Raw genomic sequence first — 19,764 nt, forward strand, 5'->3', positions numbered from 1 at the left:
GGTTCCTCCGACGTTCCTGCTCAGATAAACACAACCCCCACAGGACGGGCCGGGACGGCCGGGACCGGGACAGGAAGTCAGCCTCAGTGAGCAGAGAGTTCATCAGAGAACCAGAGACCAGAACAAAAAGGTGGACCAAAACCAAAGCATTTAAAGAGTTAAAACATCCGCAGTACTGTGAAAAGTATTTACACCCTAACAGATTTCTTCTGTTTCTGATGCTCATTAATCTTAAACTGAAGTTGTTATGAGACAAAAATAATGTGAGTAAAAATCAGTTTTTAAATGATGGTTCTCTCCAAACCAACCTGATACTTACTATTTCACATAGGGCCAGATTGGTTGGGATGTATTTCTTAACTTAACGAATGATATCATCATTTAAAACTCAGGTTTATTTGTCTGATAATAACATTTATTTGATGATCAGAAACATATAGGAAGAAATCTGTTAGGGGGTAAATACTTTTCACAGCTCTGTATGAACAGACAAACGAATTAAGAAGGAATCACATTATAAAACAAACCAACTTAACATTGTGACAAAAAACCTAAATAAATAACAATAAAAGTTACCGAAGAGTTCAAACATGGTAACAAACTCAGGCTCAGTTCAGGCTGCTCTCACTCAACCCCTCTGACCTCTGGAGGTGGGCACCAGGCCCTCAAAACCCATGCAGGGAAGAGGCAGGGATGGCTTTCAGTGCTGCTATCATTTAAAAACACAGCAAAGAGATGAGAATGAGAATGTTTTCTGTAAGGACTCCTTGGTTTGTTCTGCTGGACTGGTGCAGAACCAGTGTCTGCAGGAACGTTGGTTTATGGTGATTGGATCTGTTCAGTTGTTGGAATCATGACAGAACATTAATTTCTGCTCAGATGACCCAGTCGCTGTTTGGAAAAACCCTGTTAAGACATTCTCCATGGAGAAGTGCTCCACCAGTCAGAAGTGAAAGAAAGGAGTGTTGAAAAGCTGAACGCAGGTGGAGAAAGACTGGACTCCAGGTTCACTATATTATCTATAAAGAGATTCTATACAGATATAACCTACAACTGAAAAATGCAAGAGAATCTTTATTTTCTGAGATCATCAACAAAAACATTAACAATACTGGTGCATTATTTGCCACGGTCGACATGTTAACAAACCCTCCTGTAACTGTAGCATCTGAACTCCACTCTACCAGGACCTGCAATGAATTTGTTAATTTCTTCACTGAAAAAACCCAAAAGATCAGAGAGGCAGTCAGAACATCCACATCAACTCCAGGACCAATGTTGTCTCCAACAAGAACTGATTTTGACAAAATGTCCAAATTTCACCAAATAAACGACAAAAACTTAGAAGAAATCGTACAGCAACTAAGTTCTTCTTCCTGCTGTCTCGATGTTTTACCCACAGCTTTCCTTAAGAAAGTTTTGCCTGTAATAACATCTGATTTAACACAAATAATAAACAGGTGTTTTCCTCCCGGCCCTGAAAACAGCAATTATCAAACCTCTATTGAAAAAGAGCAACTTGGACAACCTCTTCATCAGTAAGATTATTGAAAAAGCTGCGTTTCAACAGTTAAACAATTTCCTAACAACGACCAACCGGTTTGATGTCTTCCAGTCAGGCTTCCTGCTCACCACAGTACAGAGACTGCTCTTGTCAAGGTGTTCAATGACATCCGTATAAATGCAGACTGTGGAAGAACCACGGTGCTGGTATTATTGGACCTTAGTGCAGCATTCGACACTGTTGATCACTCCATTTTATTAAAGCGCCTGGAAAACTGGGTCGGCCTTTCTGGTACATCACTCAACTGGTTTAAATCCTACTTGAAGGACAGGGACTTTTTTGTGTCAGTAGGTAACTTTACATCAGAGACACAAAAATCACATGTGGCGTTCCCCAAGGGTCCATCTTAGGGCCCCTTCTATTCAATATCTACATACTCCCCCTAACTCAGATTTTAATAAACAACAACGTAAGTTATCATAACTATGCAGACGACACAAAGCTATATGTTACGATGTCACCAGGTGACCATGAACCCATTCAAGCGCTGGGTAAATGCTTAGAAGAAATCAATGCATGGATGGGCCTAAATTATCTTCAACTGAATCAAAACAAAACTGAAGTAATAATCTTTGGACCAAAGGAAGAGCGTTTAAAAGTTAGCACACAGCTTCAGTTAATACAGCTAGAAACCACCAGTCAGACTTGAAACCTGGGTGTAGTGATGGACTCAGACCTGAACCTTCAGAGGAACATAAAGACAGTAACAAGGTCAGCCTTCAATCACCTAAAGAACATCTCCAGGATTAAAGGACTAATGTCTCAGCAGGACCTTGAAAAACTAATTCATGCGTTCATCTTTAGTAGAATTGATTACTGCAACGGTGTCTTCACAGGTCTGCCTAAAAAGTGGATCAGACAGCTGCAGTTGATCCAGAACGCTGCTGCCCACGTCCTCACTAGAACTAAGAAAGTGGAGCACATCGGCCCGGTTCTAAAGTCCCTACACTGGTTCCCTGTAGCTCAGAGAATAGACTTTAAAATACTTCTGTTAGTCTATAAATCACTGAATGGCTTAGCACCAAAATACATTACAGACTTGTTGTCAGTGTATCAACCACCCAGACCTCTCAGGTCTTCTGGCTCAAATCTACTCTGCAGAACCAGAACCAGAACCAAACATGGAGAAGCAGCTTTTAGTTCTTATGCTCCACTAATCTGGAATAAACTCCCAGAAAACTGGAAAAGCGCTGAAACCTTAAGTTGCTTTAAATCAAGATTAAAAAGCTATTTGTTTACAGTGGCCTTTGACTGGGCCATCTAAACATTACAACTGTGACGTTTGATGTTGTTCAGTCATCTGAAGGCACTAGATGTTTCTGACTCCTTACAGCCCAGTTAGCTGTAGAAGCTCCAGAGATGTTGGACTGCAATGACTCATCAGTTATTATATCTTCTCTGAGCAGAGCTGAGAAGGCTCCTCAGTCCTCCTTCCACATTTCCTCCTTCCACACTCTTTCCTGACCCCTTTTCATTTATTCACATTAATAATATGAAGAGCTTGGAGAATACAGACTTGGATCCAGCCTTCATTCTAAAAATATTTTCCTTCCTACCAGATGGATTGTTGCATGGACTGGCAGGTGAAGTTCATTTTCTCTGGGTAACTCTGGGAAGTTTCTGCCTGACATGGATGCATTTACCGCTCAGCTTTAATATGGTGTAAAAACAAAGCTTATTTCTTCTGAATCTTCTGTATGTTTTGCAACAAAATATCATTTTCTGGATCAATTCACTGATCCAGAAAATGATCTGTATTTCTCATTGTTCAATAATTGAAACCTAAACCTAATTTCTAAGCAGGAACTCAAAGGTTCCTGCTCTCCAACCCTGGAACTGAGTAAAGTATTTGTTTTTTATGATGCTTTCGATTCTTTCTCTGAAAGGGCCTCTTATAAAACAGCGATGAACCAATGACAGGAGCTAAATAAAAGCAACTCTCAGCCTTTTGACTGTAAGAACTTCTGCTTTTGTGACCAACTGACCCGATTTAAACCACAAAAACACTCTTGTAATACATTTGAGCTGCTGACTCAGCTACACAACCTTCCTCTTTCAGCAGCAGTTTGGTTTTAGAGCTGAAACGTCTTCCTTCAGCAACCATGAAACCATCAAAACCCAAAACAAGAACACTTTAAATGCAATAGATTGGTCCTGTTTGGGATGTTGTCACTAATGTTGGAACCGGGAAGCTAGAACCTAAAAGGAACAAGTACATCTACAGTACCTACAACTCATCTTGAAAAAGCACATAAAGACGTTGTTAGGTTAATTGGTCTCTCTAAATTGCCCTTAGGTGTATGAATGAGTGTGTGCATGGTTGTTTGTGTGTTGCCCTACGATGGACTGGCGATCTGTCCAGGGTGGACCCTGCCTCTTGCCCATAGACTGCTGGAGATAGGCACCAGCTTCCCCGCGACCCACTATGGAATAAGCGGTAGAAAATGACTGACTGACGTTGGAGGCGTTCAGATCTTTAAGATTCCAAAGACAATCGTTAAAACTTGTTTGGTTTCATTTGCTATCTACACAAAGCTCCTTTTTGAAATCAAATCTGGTCCGAATTAATGTTGCTGTGATTTTTGTCTTCTGATGTTCAACCACTGAACCCATTTGTTGGCAGATTTACATCTGGACGGGTCTCTCACTGAGCTGGACCAGAATAAAATCCAGGTGAAGATAAAGATTAGAAACTCAGGACTGGTTTAATATCCCTGGTCAGTAAAAATATTCCTGAAGATTCCTGAAGTCATCTTATCTACAAACAGAAATCTGTAGAAACAGGGTTTGATATTTTAGGGGTTTCTCAAGGTTGTGTTTTAGGAATACTGCTGTTCTCATTTGACCCTTGTAGCAAAATAAATGTGAAATTCACTTTATATGCAGATGATGTGCAGATTTATTTACTTGTTATTATTCTAGGTTTTGTTTTGCTAAAAGAGAATCTCTTTCCTGCTTTCCTGCAAGAACTGCTTGATTCTTTGACTGTGTCCTTTAATCAGCGGCAGCCTATGATGTTAATGTAACATTAGCACAGCTGCTTTCCATTAGTAGCCGGAGGACAAATACTCTGAACCTTGGATGTTCCTCTGCTCCACAGATGGTTCTTTAAACGAGCAGTAGGATTTAGGAAAAGTACATTTGTTGCAAATTTGAAGAATGTAACTCAACTAAAACTGAAATGAGTTGAATGAGTGTGGAGAAACAATGGTATGTAGAGATGAGGAAAATGAGTGGAGATGAGATAAGGAGTGAAATGGATGAGAAGGTGGGACTGAAGTTTGAGGAGGATGATGCAAACATTTCTGCATGGTGAGGCAAATAAAGAAAGATTTTACAGGTGTTTGAAGGTGTGGTTGAGTGGTGGCTTTGCTGATAAACAGAAGGTAACACATAAATGACAAATAGTATAACTCTTCCATGTAAAAAGCGTTTGATGTTTCCAGTGATGCAGAAGAAATGCTGTGGAAGTTGCTTCTGGTGGGAAGCAGTTTGGTGGTAGCTTCAGTAACCTGAAATAAACCTGTTTTATATGTGAAAAAATGCTTGGATGCGACTCTTAGTTGGTAGATCTTTAACTGAGCCAAGGAGCATCTTCAGCTGACTGATGGGTGACTCCTATTAACAGGAATGTCACTCTCTCTTTCCCTTTCTTTTACACACACACACACACACGCACACACACACGTGGACATGCTTGCGCATGTTCAAAGTAAACTTACCAGTCAAAAGATACAAAACACGCATCTGAATAATTTTCCGGTGTCATTTTTGTGGATTGGTTATAATGACAAGTTTTTAATCGGGGAAAATCGTTTTTATATTGAAATCTAAAAGTTAATTCATCAAATGTTTTACAGCTGATTTTTAAATATGTGAAAAATGGCAGGTTTGACCTTCATCAGGACCATTTCGCGTGGCCTTGAGAAAAATCAGATTCTGCTCCATTTCAGGACTTGGTGAATGAAACTGTCTAAGAATGAATTCATCTCAGTATAATCTTCCATTAAACTTCGGTGGAGTTTAAAACAACAGGAGGACAGTAAATCAACCGGTTATTGCGCCGCTTATCTGAGGTCCGACTGTCCCTGAACGCCCCTCCCGGCTGCGTACAGACTCCTATCTTTGCGCAAGTTAAGCCGCACTGAGCGCACTCAGCTGCGGGACTTCAGACCACTCGGAGCTCCGGGTCTCTCCGCGCTTTTCTGCTTCTGTCCCCCGCTTTGGACGCTTTCAGTCCGGATTCTGAAGCCAGTCTGAGCCGCTGATCCACCAACATGTCTGAAAAAAGTAAGTGTGAAAACTGAAAGCTGAGTGAAACTTCAGAAGCAGAAATCTGGAGAGTTTCCCCATGCACAGAAACAAATGAGCAGGGTTTTAATTAAAGCAGATGTTCTGCAGCTCTTTTCAGAAATATTTATTCTGGATCAGGTTGTCATTAACTGTTGGGAGGGAGTTTATGTGACTCTAAATATGAACAAAACCTACAAACTTCCAGATTTCAGCAAATGAAACAGATCATTTGTGGCTGTAACCTGTGAATGATCATGTTTTCATCGATACATTTAGTTTCTGGTGGTTCTGACAGCCTGTGGTTGTGGCCTAGGGTTTTGGGTCTTTGTGAGCCTCAGATCTGCTGGTTTTATGGATCTTCCTTTTAAAGGGCAGCTTCAGTACAAATGAATGATGAATGTATTTCATTAAACTCTTGAATTTCTTTCTGGTTGTGTCTAAGGTTTCCAGAAATCACTCTGCAGTTTGCCTCTTTTTGGTCTCTAGATGACTTTGACTTCTCATTGAGGTGCAGTGTTTGAGGCCGCAGCAAATGTCACTGATTAACCCTGACAGATTGTGTCAGATATGAGGTGGAGCTGCTTCAGATCAGATCTATCTTCCCACTGGGACATTTACTCACCAGGATAATTGATTTTGATACTGAAGGATATTTTTATTTTCCTGCAGCTTGAAGTTCCATCTGATCCACCTGTCGCACAGTCAGGGCTCACTGATGAAGAACATTAATGAATTCGTTAATCCAAAAGTTCAACTATGTGACAACAGCTTCAGGTTTTAGCTTGAAGGAGAAAATATTTAAAGGAACAGTATGTAGCACAGACTGCCATCTAGTGGTCTAGTTTGACACCACAGGACTCTAGAAATCAGTCCACCCTGTGATAAAGCCTCCTTATGACTCAGCTGAATGATTTAATGGGAACAATTAGCAATAATTTCTGTGTGGAAATGTTTTATTGATACATTTCATATCTTCGTGTTTCTTTAAGAGGTCGATTCATTTAGTGGTGAAGAGTTCTGGAAGTTTCGGTGTTGCCAGGTTTTGTGACAGAGAGAAGTAAATCTGTTTAAAAGAAGCAAAATAAGTCCGTTTTACCTGCAGCTCAGTCAGTCTCAGCCGACTCTCAGCTGTGTGTTTACTGTAAGGAAAGTAAAGCCAGAAGAATTATCTTCTGACTGGAAATATTTGCTGCTAAAAAACTCAAAGCAAAAAATCCTGATTCCTCTCTGTCATTTTTCTTGGTTGAACATTCGCTTGTGCAGAAGGACCTGATACATTGATAAATATACAGAACCCCCTCTGTGTGCATTATTCAGTGAGCTTTAAAAGTGTGATTAATTTTTACTTGGAGAATTTTGTTATTTTTCTAAACTTTAACCTTTTAAGCCCAGATGGACCCCCCTGTTGGTTCTGATGACACACGCAGTTTTTTCTCTGCCTCTAAAATCACGTCAGACATGGACCTTTTTTCCTCCTGATTCCCTCACAAGAGAAGGCTGGATTTTTACCAAACAATTCACCAGATGAGTTTTACAGCAACTTAAATGAAACAAACAAACTACCCAGACTGCTTTATTAATGTAATGTGTTTTTTAATGATTGAGGTGCTACATCTAGAGATGGGTATCTTTCACATTTGAACCAATACCGTACTGATACTCGGTACCTGGGAATCGATACCGGTACGATAAATGTTCATTTGTTTAAAAATAAAATCTCAACCAATTTCAATTTCACATATTTATTTCTCAATATATAAAGTTACAACAAAACAACTTCCAGCAGGTTGTCTTGTAACATCTCAGTTGTTTCAAATATTTTTTAACATTAAAACCTTTAACTGACTACAGTGTGATGCACAAATTAAAACCCAGCCATGTTGCTGCAGACGAGTCGCTAACGGATGCAGGCGTGCTAACGGTGCTGAATGCAGGAGTTCTAGCCGTAGATCTGAGGCTGATGAAAACTGTCTCTTCAGCCTTGACAAAAATCTTGTGCTTAACCGGGTCAGTGTATATACACACACACTCAGAAGAATATATAAATGCTATTACTACATGCTGTGATCCTCTTGGGGGGGCTGGCGGTCTGGTTGGCGGGGCGGGGCGGGGCGCCCCCCTTGGATAATGGTAGGGGAACCGCTGCAGGTGCTTCCTCAGATTAGAAGTATTCCCGCAGCCGGTCTTGCACATTGCATCACAAATATTGCTGCATCACATTTTGAAAAGTGGAGCCATAATTTCGAGCGCTTTCTATCAGCCATGATTTGTTTAAGGTACCAGTGACTACTGACGTCATTACGGCCTTGTGAGTGTCATGCTGTGTTCATGTCCGACATGGAAAATCACCCACTCTTCCACTCCCTCAGTGTCACAATGATGCGTTTAGGTACCGAAACATGGTACCATCTGATTTTACGTGAATCGGTACTCAATAGTACCGACGGAATTTGGTCGGTACCTATAAAAGTACTGAATTCGGTACCCATCCCTAGCTACATCATTACTTGTGGAGTCCCCCAGGGCTGTGTTTTTGGTCCTTTATAGTTCTAATCACTTAAAGGTTGTCTGCATCCATAAATCTGTGCTTGTGTGTTATTTTTAGTAAGTCTTCTATTGGCTATGTCCGCTCAGTTGTGTTTATTAAGTAAAATATGGACAATTACATATTTTCTGATAGATCTTGATAGATGCAAATCCACAAACCCTGGAAACGGTTGATATAGGACCTGATTGATGAACATTTGCAACCTGAAGGAGTTTTTTTGAACAGTTAAATGAGGCTGAAACAGGTTGACATATTACATGGGAATAACTTTCTTAATTGTTCACTTTGCAAAGTTTACAAAGATCAAACTTTAGAAGAATGCAGAAGACACACGGACAGCTTATCTGCAGCAGCACATTCTAAATGCTGCAGATAAGCTTTTCATATGAGCAGCTCATATTTAAATAGAGCACAGATCCAATCAGAGGGCAGCTGGTGAATAAAGAGGAGCTGCTCAGAAGACAGAAACTCCAACAATGATTAATAGAAAAGTTCTCTTTCATTTGCTTTTAAAACCCATTATATCCAAGGCAAGACAACTGAAGCTTTCACTGACTCATTCTGAGTCCAGGTAAACACTGTTCCTGCGGTTTTACCCTCATGAAGATCCTTTGGCTGGATGTTTATGACCATCTTGTTGAGTTTTTGTCGGTCCGCTCAGATTCCAGGGGCAGGAATGAGACAGGGAAGGATTTACCTGAGCTTCACATCAGCAGCTGAACCTCTTGAACCGATGTGGAAAATCAAAGATCTGGGTTGGATTTGAGAAACATATTTTAGCTGGCATTGAACAGCAGCCAGGAGATCTGGCCTGCAGACACGCTGCACCTGGGTCAGAAAGCCTGAACTACCCGAGCAGAGGTTCTACATCAGTTTCTGGATTTCAGAGTGAAGCAAGAGCTTATTTTCTGCTTCAGCGCTGCATTCACTGACCTGTCCTCTCTGCTCTCTGGGTCCGGATGTGTTTTTCTGTCACTGAAACAGCAAACAAATAGAAGAATGGAGGCTGATTAAAGTCTATTTTTTCCTCTTTATTCATCTGTCACTCTCTATGGTTTCTTTTTCAACCTTCACCGCTGCGTTTCCTGCCTCCTTCCTCCTCCTCCTCCTCTTCATTGAAGCCGCTCTGCAGGCTGAAGCACTGCTGGAAGAAATCAGAAGAGGAATATGAACAGCATGAATGAAGCAGTGTGGATGAAAATGGGAAAATCCCCCTCCCTCCAGTTGACTCTGTCATTTTAACTTCCTGTCACTGACAGAAACACAAACAGAAATGATTGTTTCTGTCTGAACTTCGCTGACCTCCGACTGATGGCTCTCTGCAGGGTCTGAACTCAGTCATTACATCACAACAACGTCAGCATCCCATTGGTTGCCTCCTGTGCCCAGCTGTGTTGGAAGCTGGAATGATCTTGGACTTCCAGGCTGACTGTGAGGGCGTAACGAGTTGGAATCGGTGTTTTGTTGAGTTTGTCATGTTTAGAAGTGCAAGATGAGACGGTGTCGTCATAGCTACAGCTTCCTCCATCATGTTTGGGACAAAGAACAGTTTTTCCCTCCAGGTTCTCCCCATGAATTGAGTCAGGATTAAAGTGATCATGCCAGACTTTCATTTGAGGCCCTCTGCAAGAATCTGAGCTCTATCATGCAGAAACTCTTGACAGTGGTTTCCACAGTCCTCGCGTTTAGGACTCCATCATGTTTGGAGTTCATATTCAGTTCATGTTCAGCACTTTGCTGCATGTCTCTGCCTGCGATGACAGCTTGAAATCTGTGACTCAGAGAAATTCAGCAGGTGCCGAGGATCTTCTGTCTGTGTTAAAGGTATTAACCCATCATAGTGGAACCACCCTGGGGACCATCTGAACTGAGGCTGCAGGGATAGCAGAACTGGACAATGTTCCTGAGAGGACCTCAGTGGTCCAGGAGAAGCTTCAGCCTGTTGTTTAGACAGCAGGTCCAGACCCTGATGTTCCTTTAGAGGTAGCATCAGGGACTGGGAAGCCAATCATTGGGGAGCCAAAGAAGGACAAAGCCTGGTTGCTTCTGGACCACCTGTAGATGTTTCACCATGCACTGGCATTTATCAGTGTAGATACAGGTCCTTCTCAAAATATTAGCATATTGTGATAAAGTTCATTATTTTCCATAATGTTATGATGAAAATGTAACATTCATATATTTTAGATTCATTGCACACTAACTGAAATATTTCAGGTCTTTTATTGTCTTAATATGGATGATTTTGGCATACAGCTCATGAAAACCCAAAATTCCTATCTCACAAAATTAGCATATTTCATCCGACCAATAAAAGAAAAGTGTTTTTAATACAAAAAACGTCAACCTTCAAATAATCATGTACAGTTATGCACTCAATACTTGGTCGGGAATCCTTTTGCAGAAATGACTGCTTCAATGCGGCGTGGCATGGAGGCAATCAACCTGTGGCACTGCTGAGGTCTTATGGAGGCCCAGGATGCTTCGATAGCGGCCTTTAGCTCATCCAGAGTGTCGGGTCTTGAGTCTCTCAACGTTCTCTTCACAATATCCCACAGATTCTCTATGGGGTTCAGGTCAGGAGAGTTGGCAGGCCAATTGAGCACAGTGATACCATGGTCAGTAAACCATTTACCAGTGGTTTTAGCACTGTGAGCAGGTGCCAGGTCGTGCTGAAAAATGAAATCTTCATCTCCATAAAGCTTTTCAGCAGATGGAAGCATGAAGTGCTCCAAAATCTCCTGATAGCTAGCTGCATTGACCCTGCCCTTGATAAAACACAGTGGACCAACACCAGCAGCTGACACGGCACCCCAGACCATCACTGACTGTGGGTACTTGACACTGGACTTCTGGCATTTTGGCATTTCCTTCTCCCCAGTCTTCCTCCAGACTCTGGCACCTTGATTTCCGAATGACATGCAGAATTTTGCTCCAAAAAAAGTACTTTGGACCACTGAGCAACAGTCCAGTGCTGCTTCTCTGTAGCCCAGGTCAGGCGCTTCTGCCGCTGTTTCTGGTTCAAAAGTGGCTTGACCTGGGGAATGCGGCACCTGTAGCCCATTTCCTGCACACGCCTGTGCACGGTGGCTCTGGATGTTTCTACTCCAGACTCAGTCCACTGCTTCCGCAGGTCCCCCAAGGTCTGGAATCGGCCCTTCTCCACAATCTTCCTCAGGGTCCGGTCACCTCTTCTCGTTGTGCAGCGTTTTCTGCCACACTTTTTCCTTCCCACAGACTTCCCACTGAGGTGCCTTGATACAGCACTCTGGGAACAGCCTATTCGTTCAGAAATGTCTTTCTGTGTCTTACCCTCTTGCTTGAGGGTGTCAATAGTGGCCTTCTGGACAGCAGTCAGGTCGGCAGTCTTACCCATGATTGGGGTTTTGAGTGATGAACCAGGCTGGGAGTTTTAAAGGCCTCAGGAATCTTTTGCAGGTGTTTAGAGTTAACTCGTTGATTCAGATGATTAGGTTCATAGCTCGTTTAGAGACCCTTTTAATGATATGCTAATTTTGTGAGATAGGAATTTTGGGTTTTCATGAGCTGTATGCCAAAATCATCCGTATTAAGACAATAAAAGACCTGAAATATTTCAGTTAGTGTGCAATGAATCTAAAATATATGAATGTTAAATTTTCATCGTTACATTATGGAAAATAATGAACTTTATCACAATATGCTAATATTTTGAGAAGGACCTGTATTTCTGAGAGCTGTACTGAGGATCGTATTCAAGCTGTGGAGTTTTGTAGTGGAATAAAGACAAAATGTATTTAGTCCTCCTGCAGCTGAATGTGGAAGCTGTGGTTCAGGTTTCTGCCCCAGATGCCTTCATCATTCCTGTTTTGATTCACTCGAACACCAGGTCACAAAGTTTAATCGGGCTTTAGGAGATAAAGTTGATAAAAACATGACTGCATTGCACAAGAGAGATCTGATGATTTCTGCAGGAACAAAACATTTAAATGTGTGTTTAGAGTCAACATCAGCTTAAACCCTGCAGATCTCCTCGCTCCAGAGGAGCTGATGGTTACAACAACAACATCAGTGACTCCATCTGACCTGCAGAAACACAAACAGGTTAAACTGCATCAGTGACTCCATCTGACCTGCAGAAACACAAACAGGTTAAACAACATCATGATTCCTTCTGATGCTGGCATTGGTGCAACAGCACCTTCTCTGTAGTTTACCTCACTTCATCCCCAGAAATGTCTCATTTATATCAAACTGCTTCACATTAGGCTTCGGTCAGGTCTTTCTTTGGGATTTTATGACAACTTTATGGGAATTTGATCCAGACTCGCTGACAATGGTGAAATAATTGCAAAAAAAAAACACAGTTTGAATCGTATTACAGAGAAACAGGAAAATGTGAAAACTGTTGAGCTTATTTCTCTTTCCAGGGCAACAACCACCAACATTGGCCTGAGGTCAGGCTGTGTTTGGTAACCAGTGTTGATATTTAAAACGGATCTTTATCAGACGGTCCTCCTGCAGGACACGCTCAGAATGTGGTTTAAAAAAGATCCGTGGTTCAGTTCTTCAACATTATATGCTTCTACTGATGGAATCAGTTTTAAAGTTTTGGACCATTTACTGTCATGGTCTGAGGTTGTTTTGGATCAAGATGCAAACAGTCGCTTGGGCTCAGCATATTGAAAACAGATCTCTTTAATTAGGCTCAATGATAAGCACTTACAAAGTCGTAGGAGATGCACAGGCAGGGTATCTCAAGCAGCATAAACAAAGGACAGACGTGACAACATGACAAGCATGAAATGAGGAACCAGCGGAGAAAAATTAGAACAACCAGGTATGTAGGGAGAGGAGGAGAGTGGACCAATGAGAGGAAGCTAAGCTCATCAGAGGAGAAGTGGGAACAGGTGTGGGAACTGGCTGTGGAGACTGAGGGAATGAATGGTTACTATGGTGACCGGACTGGGAGACACTGGAGAAACTAAACTATAAAATAAACCAAAGGGAAACTAGATCTAAAGATAAGACACCAACTCACAAGGAGGAGCAGGGAAGCGAAAACCAAATACACCCAACAATCTAAAACACCAACAAGAACGTAAAGGTAAGTAACTAATAACTATCACAACTAAACAACTATACAAACATAAGGAATCGGGAAGGACAAATAATCTAAAGGGAAACAAACCTCTGGGTAAATAATAGCTGAAGGGGATCTAAGGACAAGGGGAGGAACAGGGAAAAGAAACCCAAACATAAATAGTAACTCTAGAAAGAACTAAATCTAAGGACATGTAAACAAGCCCAAGAATCTAAGCAAATATTAACTAAACCAAGTAAACTACTAATCAAAGGAACAGAGAAAATCTTTAACAGCAAAGTAAACAAAAACAAAGAACAAAATGGCAGATCCTGACATTTACATTAGAAACCGGATATTTAGCTATCTGACATTTAATCAGACAAAACCTTCCCTCTATCTGATAAAATAAAATACAAAATAAATAAAATCAGAGACAAATATTTTCTACATTTTCTGTTTTGACTTTTGTAATTCAGAGGTTTGTGTAAATTTCCTCAGTATTTGGTGGAATCACAGTTTGAGCTTGGGTCAGATGTTTTGGGTTTCCTTCCTCAAGCTTCTCTCAGTAGTTTGCTGGAATTCTGGCCCAATTCTGCTGACACAACTGGTGTAACTGGATCAGATTTGTAGGCCTCCTTGCTCACACCCACCTTCTCAGCTCTGCCCACTAATGCTCTCTTGGACGGAGATAAGGTCCTTGTGATGGACACTCCAGAACATTGACCTTGTTGTCCTTCAGCCACTCTGTGACTAATGTGGTGGGATGCTGAGGGACATTGTACATTTGGAAGACACATTTGTCCCCTAGCTTTAACTCTCTGGATGATGTCTTGAGATGTTGCTTCAGTATTTCCACATCATGTTTTTTTTCTCATCACGCAGCAGAACAGCCCCACAGCATGATACTGCCACCCCTGTACTTCACTGTTGGGATGGTGCTCTCTGCTTTGCAAGCGTCTCCATATTCCTCCAAATGTAAAGATGGTCATTGTGGTGAAACACTTGAATGTTGGTTCCTTCAGTCAAAATATTAAGGTTCTTCACCCTGAGCGTGTTTGGGAAGTGTAATCTAGCTGATTATGTTGCCTTTGGACTTTTGGCGTCTTCCTTTTTGAGTGGTTTCAGCCAATCTGGGTAGAGGACAGGAGGATGACTCTCTTACCAGCATCTTAACGAGGTCTTTAGCTTCTGTTCTTGGGTTGAACATTTCACACCAAACCATCTCTGGGTCACAGAACCTGTCACCTTCCTGAACAGTAAGATGCTGGACATTCCAGGCAAGGAAGCAGGGTGTGCCTCCATTTAATTCAGATGTTGTGTATTAACCTATCAGAAGCCTACAAACCCATGACATCATCATCTGGACCCAAATTGTTCAGAGCTGAAATAATCTTAGTGAATGTGACCCCCAACCTTGAAGGACGTCATCATTATTCTGACATTTAGCAAAAAGAAACCATCTTGTTCATCTTAAATGACCTAAAACAGGAAAAGTTTTGTCAGATTTAATGTCAGTGAAAAGAATTGTTTCATGTTTTACAGTGTATGTAAATATGTGGTTCCAGCTGTATCTCTGAAGGCCCACAGTGGTGCCATCACACCCGGTCAGGTACCGGCTGAGCTGATGGATGACTGATAAAAACAAGTTTTATTGAGTTCAAAGTCCCCAGATCCTTCTCTGAGAAGCGGGGCTTGATGATGTATTCCCAGATCACAGACGTTCCTCGTCCCTCCGGTTCCGGGGATGAAGCCGCTCGTCTGTCCCCTTCATGCTGAATAGAATCCAGCTGTTGTCTTTATTCTGCTTTTATTTGCATTAAAGCAGAAACACATTAGAACAAAGAATAGAACCATGAAATGTTTGTTGCTTCAGTTTTCTGCAGCACCAGCTGAACACAAAGATGATTAAAGTACCAGGCCAGTGTTGAGCTGAAACCGGGTCCACAGAACAACCTCCGGTTTTGGCCCAGTTCCTTGATACATTCAGCTTCTTTTTGTTTAGGTTGTATGAACAAAAATCTAGGATAAATTCTCCACAGCTCCAGTCAACATGGGATTGTTTACTGGGGAGCAGCAATGATCCAATCATACAGAACCAGCTTAGGAGTCAAAGTTAATGATGTTTAAGGTAGGATGGGAACAAAATCTATTTCAGAACTTGTTACAAAGCCTTTCAAAGGAAGCTTCGGTCCTGACCCTGTCCAGCAGCTCTGCCCATTAAAGTTCTGTTCAGTTGGTCATAAAACGTGGCTTCTGTCTGCAGGAGGAACTTCTGACCTGCATCATTGAACTCCACAGAACCTGATGTTTACTCACGGTTTCAAGGATTTGTATTGTCATACCAGCTCACATTTACATGTTAAGGTACAAAATTCAGACTCAAGTTAAGAAGCCTAAAACTTAAATACAAAGAAAACTAAGAATAACATACAAAGCTACATCTAACTATAAATGTCAATCAGTAAAAATATAGGCAGCAAAGAGCAAAAAAAAAGGAATTCACACAGTTAAATAGTGAGGCTGAAATAAACTTTGCAAAGTACTAAATATACATGTAAAGCGTGAGGTAGTCCTTAATATTGCACCTTTGGTGGGTGAAGTGTATAGTGAGAGTCTACAGAGCGCAGCTGGAGTTCAGCAGTCTGACAGCTTCAGGAAAGAAGCTGTTTCTGAGCCTGCTGGTCTTGCTCTGAATGCTCCTCAACCGCTTGCCTGAGGGGAGGAGCTGAAACCGTGTGCAGGATGGGCGGAGTCCTTCATGATGTGGAGGGTGCTCCCCCTGCATTGTGATGTGTAGAGGTCCAAGGTGGTGGGAAGGCTGCTTCCCACAGTCCTGTGCAGCCTTTACCACCCTCTGCAGAGCCTTCCCCTCAGCAACAGTGCAGCTGCCGTGCCACTCGGTGGTGCAGGTGCAGAGGAAGCTCCTCAGGACTGAGTTCCCATGTCCAGCATACCTGTTTCCTGAGGCACTGGTGACCCTTCCTGACCAGACAGGAAGTGTTGGCACTCCCCATGAGGTGACTGGATATGTGCACAGGCACAAGCTGTGAAGTACCTGAAGCTGGGGATCACTTCCACAGCTGCTCCTCCGATGTGCAGGGGAGGGAGAGGGTGCTTATCCCTTCTGAAATCCCCCACCATCTCCTTAATCTTCCTCACATTGATGTAGAGGTTGTTTTCTCTGCACCAGGTGTTCTACCTCCTCTCTGTATTTGGACTCATCCTTATTCATGATTTGACTCCTGTGTCGTCTGCAAACTTCATTATATGACTGCTGGGATGTCTCACCGATCAGTCATACATCAGCAGACTGAACAGGAGGGGGCTCAACACCCAGCCCTGGGGCGAGCCAGTGCTGAGGGTGAAAGAGGAGGAAACGGTGTTGTGGATCCTGACACTGAGGTCTGTTGGTCAGGAAGTCCAGGACCCAGTTCCCCAGTGTGGGACTCAGTCCAGGAGAAGAGAACTTCTACACTAGGTCTGTGTGTGATGGGATTGAAGGCTGAGGAGAAATTCAGGAAGAGTAGATGGATGCAGGATTTACTGCTCTCCAGATAGGTGAGGGCTGTGTGGACCACTGATGAGATGGCAGTCATCAGTGGAGCGATGTATCGATGGTGGTCCACAGTGACGATGATGGTCTCCCTGATAATGAGTCATGACCAGCCTCTCAAATGCACTTCATGACGTCCGGGGATAGGGCTACAGGTTGGTAGTCATTTAGGCATGTCACTGTGGAGCATTTGGGGATGGGGACAATGGTAGCAGTTTTTAAGCAGGTGGGGACAGATGTCAGTGACAGTGAGGTGTTGAAGATGTCCGCCAACACCTCAGACAGCAATGTGCACAGTCCCTCAATACCCGCCGTGGGATGTTGTCGGGGCCTGAAGCCTTGCAGAGGTTGATTCCCTGGAGGGTCTTCCTCACGTCTGCTGCCGACTGAGGGGCATGTCACCAGGTGGTGGTGTAAGTCTGGTGCTGGCGGTGGGGTCTCAGGGTCCTCAAAGCGGGCATATAACCTGTTGAGTGCAAATGGCAAGGAGGAGTCCCTTGGGCATTTTGCATCCCTGGTGTTGTAGTCTGTGATGTACTTGACGCCCTTCACATGAGCCGGGGATTGTTGGTAGTAAAGTGACCCTCCGGGTGCTTTATCTGCAGCGAGTTAATGCTGTCATGTAGCTCCTTCAGTGCTTCATTAGCACCCGGCGGGATGTAAACAACACTGACGAACACTGCAGTAAACTCCCATGGCAGATAGTACGTCAGACATTTCACAGTTATAAGTTCTATCGCGCCAGAGCAGTAGCTTTTTATCAGTACACAGTTTGTACACCAACCTTCATTCATGTACACACAGTCCTCCTCCCCGTGTTTTCTGTGACTGGTGGTTGTGGTCAGCCCAGAAAAGCTGAAGAATCCAGCATGTTGTTTTAAAGCCAGGTTTCCGTGAAGCACTGAACAGCACAGTTCCTCATCTCTGTAGAAACATTCAGTCTCAGACGTAACAGGTCCACTTTGTTATCCAGTGAGCAGCCAGAAAGAGAGTGGGAATTGGCGGCTTGCTAGTCCTTAGCTGGGCCAGTGCGTCCCCGCTTTCCTCTCTTTTGTTTTTGGGGCACATTGTTTCTTGCCCGCTGCTCCCTGTAATCTGCCGATTTCAGCTTTGGTGATATTGTCATATCCGGACTTCAGCTTTGTGTTGAGAATTAGCCTCTTCCCCAAGTAGAGGCAGAGTAGCTTCTGCAGTGATGGGATAATGTTTGTCAGTTGAATTAAAGTCCAACCTTCACCCATGATCCTGTAATAACTGAACTTCCAACATCTCCTCAGATGAGTTTCAACTGTGGCTCAGCAGGTCTATTCCTAACAGGTCAAACATCTCAGAGTCTCTGCTTCAAAGGGAACTAGTTTAGCTTCTATTATGGGATGTTTTTGGGGGACCTTCATAAAGAGGCGTCTCACTCTGGGGACGCTTTGCTACAGACCTGGGAATTTAAGCTTGATTATCTCCTGGGGTTTTTTGGGAACACCTGAAGCTCGTCCGGTGAGACGGAGGAGGTAGCTGAGGAGGAAAGGTCTAAGGATCTCTGATGAAGATGCTTATCCTGCAACATGATGTCTGATAGGCAGATTTACTGAAGGAACAAATTAACTTCAGGATCTGAGATAATAATAATTTTGCATTCATCACTTAACTGCACATGGTTTCATTCTTCTTAACACTTTGTATGTAGGTGTAAAACTGTTTGCAAAGAGGTGCTGATCCACTGGACTTTGGTTCTATATTTTGTGTTCTCATTGTGGTTTGTCAGGTTTGTCAATGGGCAGAAACTTGTGCCACCAGAAACTGAATTTGAATTGCTCAGACTGTGTGACAGAAAAAACGTAGTCACACTGAATTTTTAATACAACAAATTTCACGAATACAGATTCAGTCTAAGCAAATTCAAACTCAGTTTCTGATGGCACAAGTTTCGGCCCGTATTTGTCCTGTATTTCCTTGTGTTGCTGAAATACTTCTTGACGCTCCTGTGTTTGGTATCTCTGTGGTTAATCTTCTTTTACCCTGGCGTTTCCCTGAGCCGTTCTCCCTCAGTAAATCAGTTTATGCTGCAGGACATTCAGCTAATCCGACTCACCAGGTCGTTGTTCCAGCAATCACCTTCCTCGGTGTTTATACTCCTCACTTCTGCCGGTCCCTGTCAGATCCTCCTGTTGCTTCCCGTTTTCTGAGTCTGGATTCTCCGCCTACTCTGCTGCCATCTTGTGTGTTTTTAGGACTGAATATCTTGCTGCCTTTCACCTCTGTTTGAGTCCTCATCACAGTTAAACCCGACTTGCTGTAAACTGGACTTGCAGCCGTATGATCTGACATGCTCAACCCAGCTGAGGAGCTTCTGCTGCTTTTCACTGCTGATTATTGCAGCATGTCTCAGTAGTGTTTTCATGTTTAAAACATTTCTTCAGAGAGTTACAACTGAACACCTCCATCCACACGTTTCCTCCAGCAGAAAGATATTATCCAGTCGGGACACAGAGGACGTTCCGCTCTGCCACAGGAAGGACTTGATGCATAAGTCTTGCTGCAGGCAGATGAAGGATGAGGGAGGTTCTGTCCAAACTGCTCTGAACATTTAGAACCCCATTACCCGATATGAAAACAGTGACCCATGCTGCATCTGTCTCTCATTAATGAAAAGCCCAGACTCAGCAGCGTTTATGAAGAAAAGCAGCTGTTCCTGGAGATGTAATATTATTCCTGTAGAGAGGAATGAGCTCCAGAGGATAATTATA

The 19,764-nt window shown here is 42.8% G+C and overlaps 1 protein-coding gene and 1 long non-coding RNA gene across 5 annotated transcripts in view; one reads left to right on the plus strand and one right to left on the minus strand.

Annotated features, from left to right (window-relative positions):
* Positions 1-19,764, plus strand: part of LOC124884207 (exocyst complex component 3-like protein 2) — a 57,427-nt gene that overhangs the window by 525 nt on the left and 37,138 nt on the right. The window contains exon 1 of one of the 4 annotated variants that reach the window (XM_047391974.1): positions 5,697-5,858. The exons of 1 other annotated variant lie outside the window; for it this stretch is intronic. In XM_047391974.1, coding sequence (XP_047247930.1) covers positions 5,842-5,858 — 17 coding nt within the window. In that variant the 5' untranslated portion in view covers positions 5,697-5,841. Of the gene's footprint in view, positions 1-5,696; positions 5,859-13,361; positions 13,492-19,764 lie in introns of those variants that run through there. 2 more of the 4 variants (XM_047391975.1, XM_047391978.1) reach the window with 2 other exon arrangements.
* Positions 7,754-13,272, minus strand: LOC124884208. The gene is made up of 3 exons (XR_007042400.1): positions 13,111-13,272; positions 9,474-9,549; positions 7,754-9,380 (listed from the first exon to the last, which is right to left on the minus strand). It is a non-coding gene; the product is annotated as an uncharacterized LOC124884208 (long non-coding RNA).

This window comes from Girardinichthys multiradiatus, chromosome 18, assembly GCF_021462225.1.
Source record: "Girardinichthys multiradiatus isolate DD_20200921_A chromosome 18, DD_fGirMul_XY1, whole genome shotgun sequence".
Taxonomy (NCBI): Eukaryota; Metazoa; Chordata; class Actinopteri; order Cyprinodontiformes; family Goodeidae; genus Girardinichthys; species Girardinichthys multiradiatus.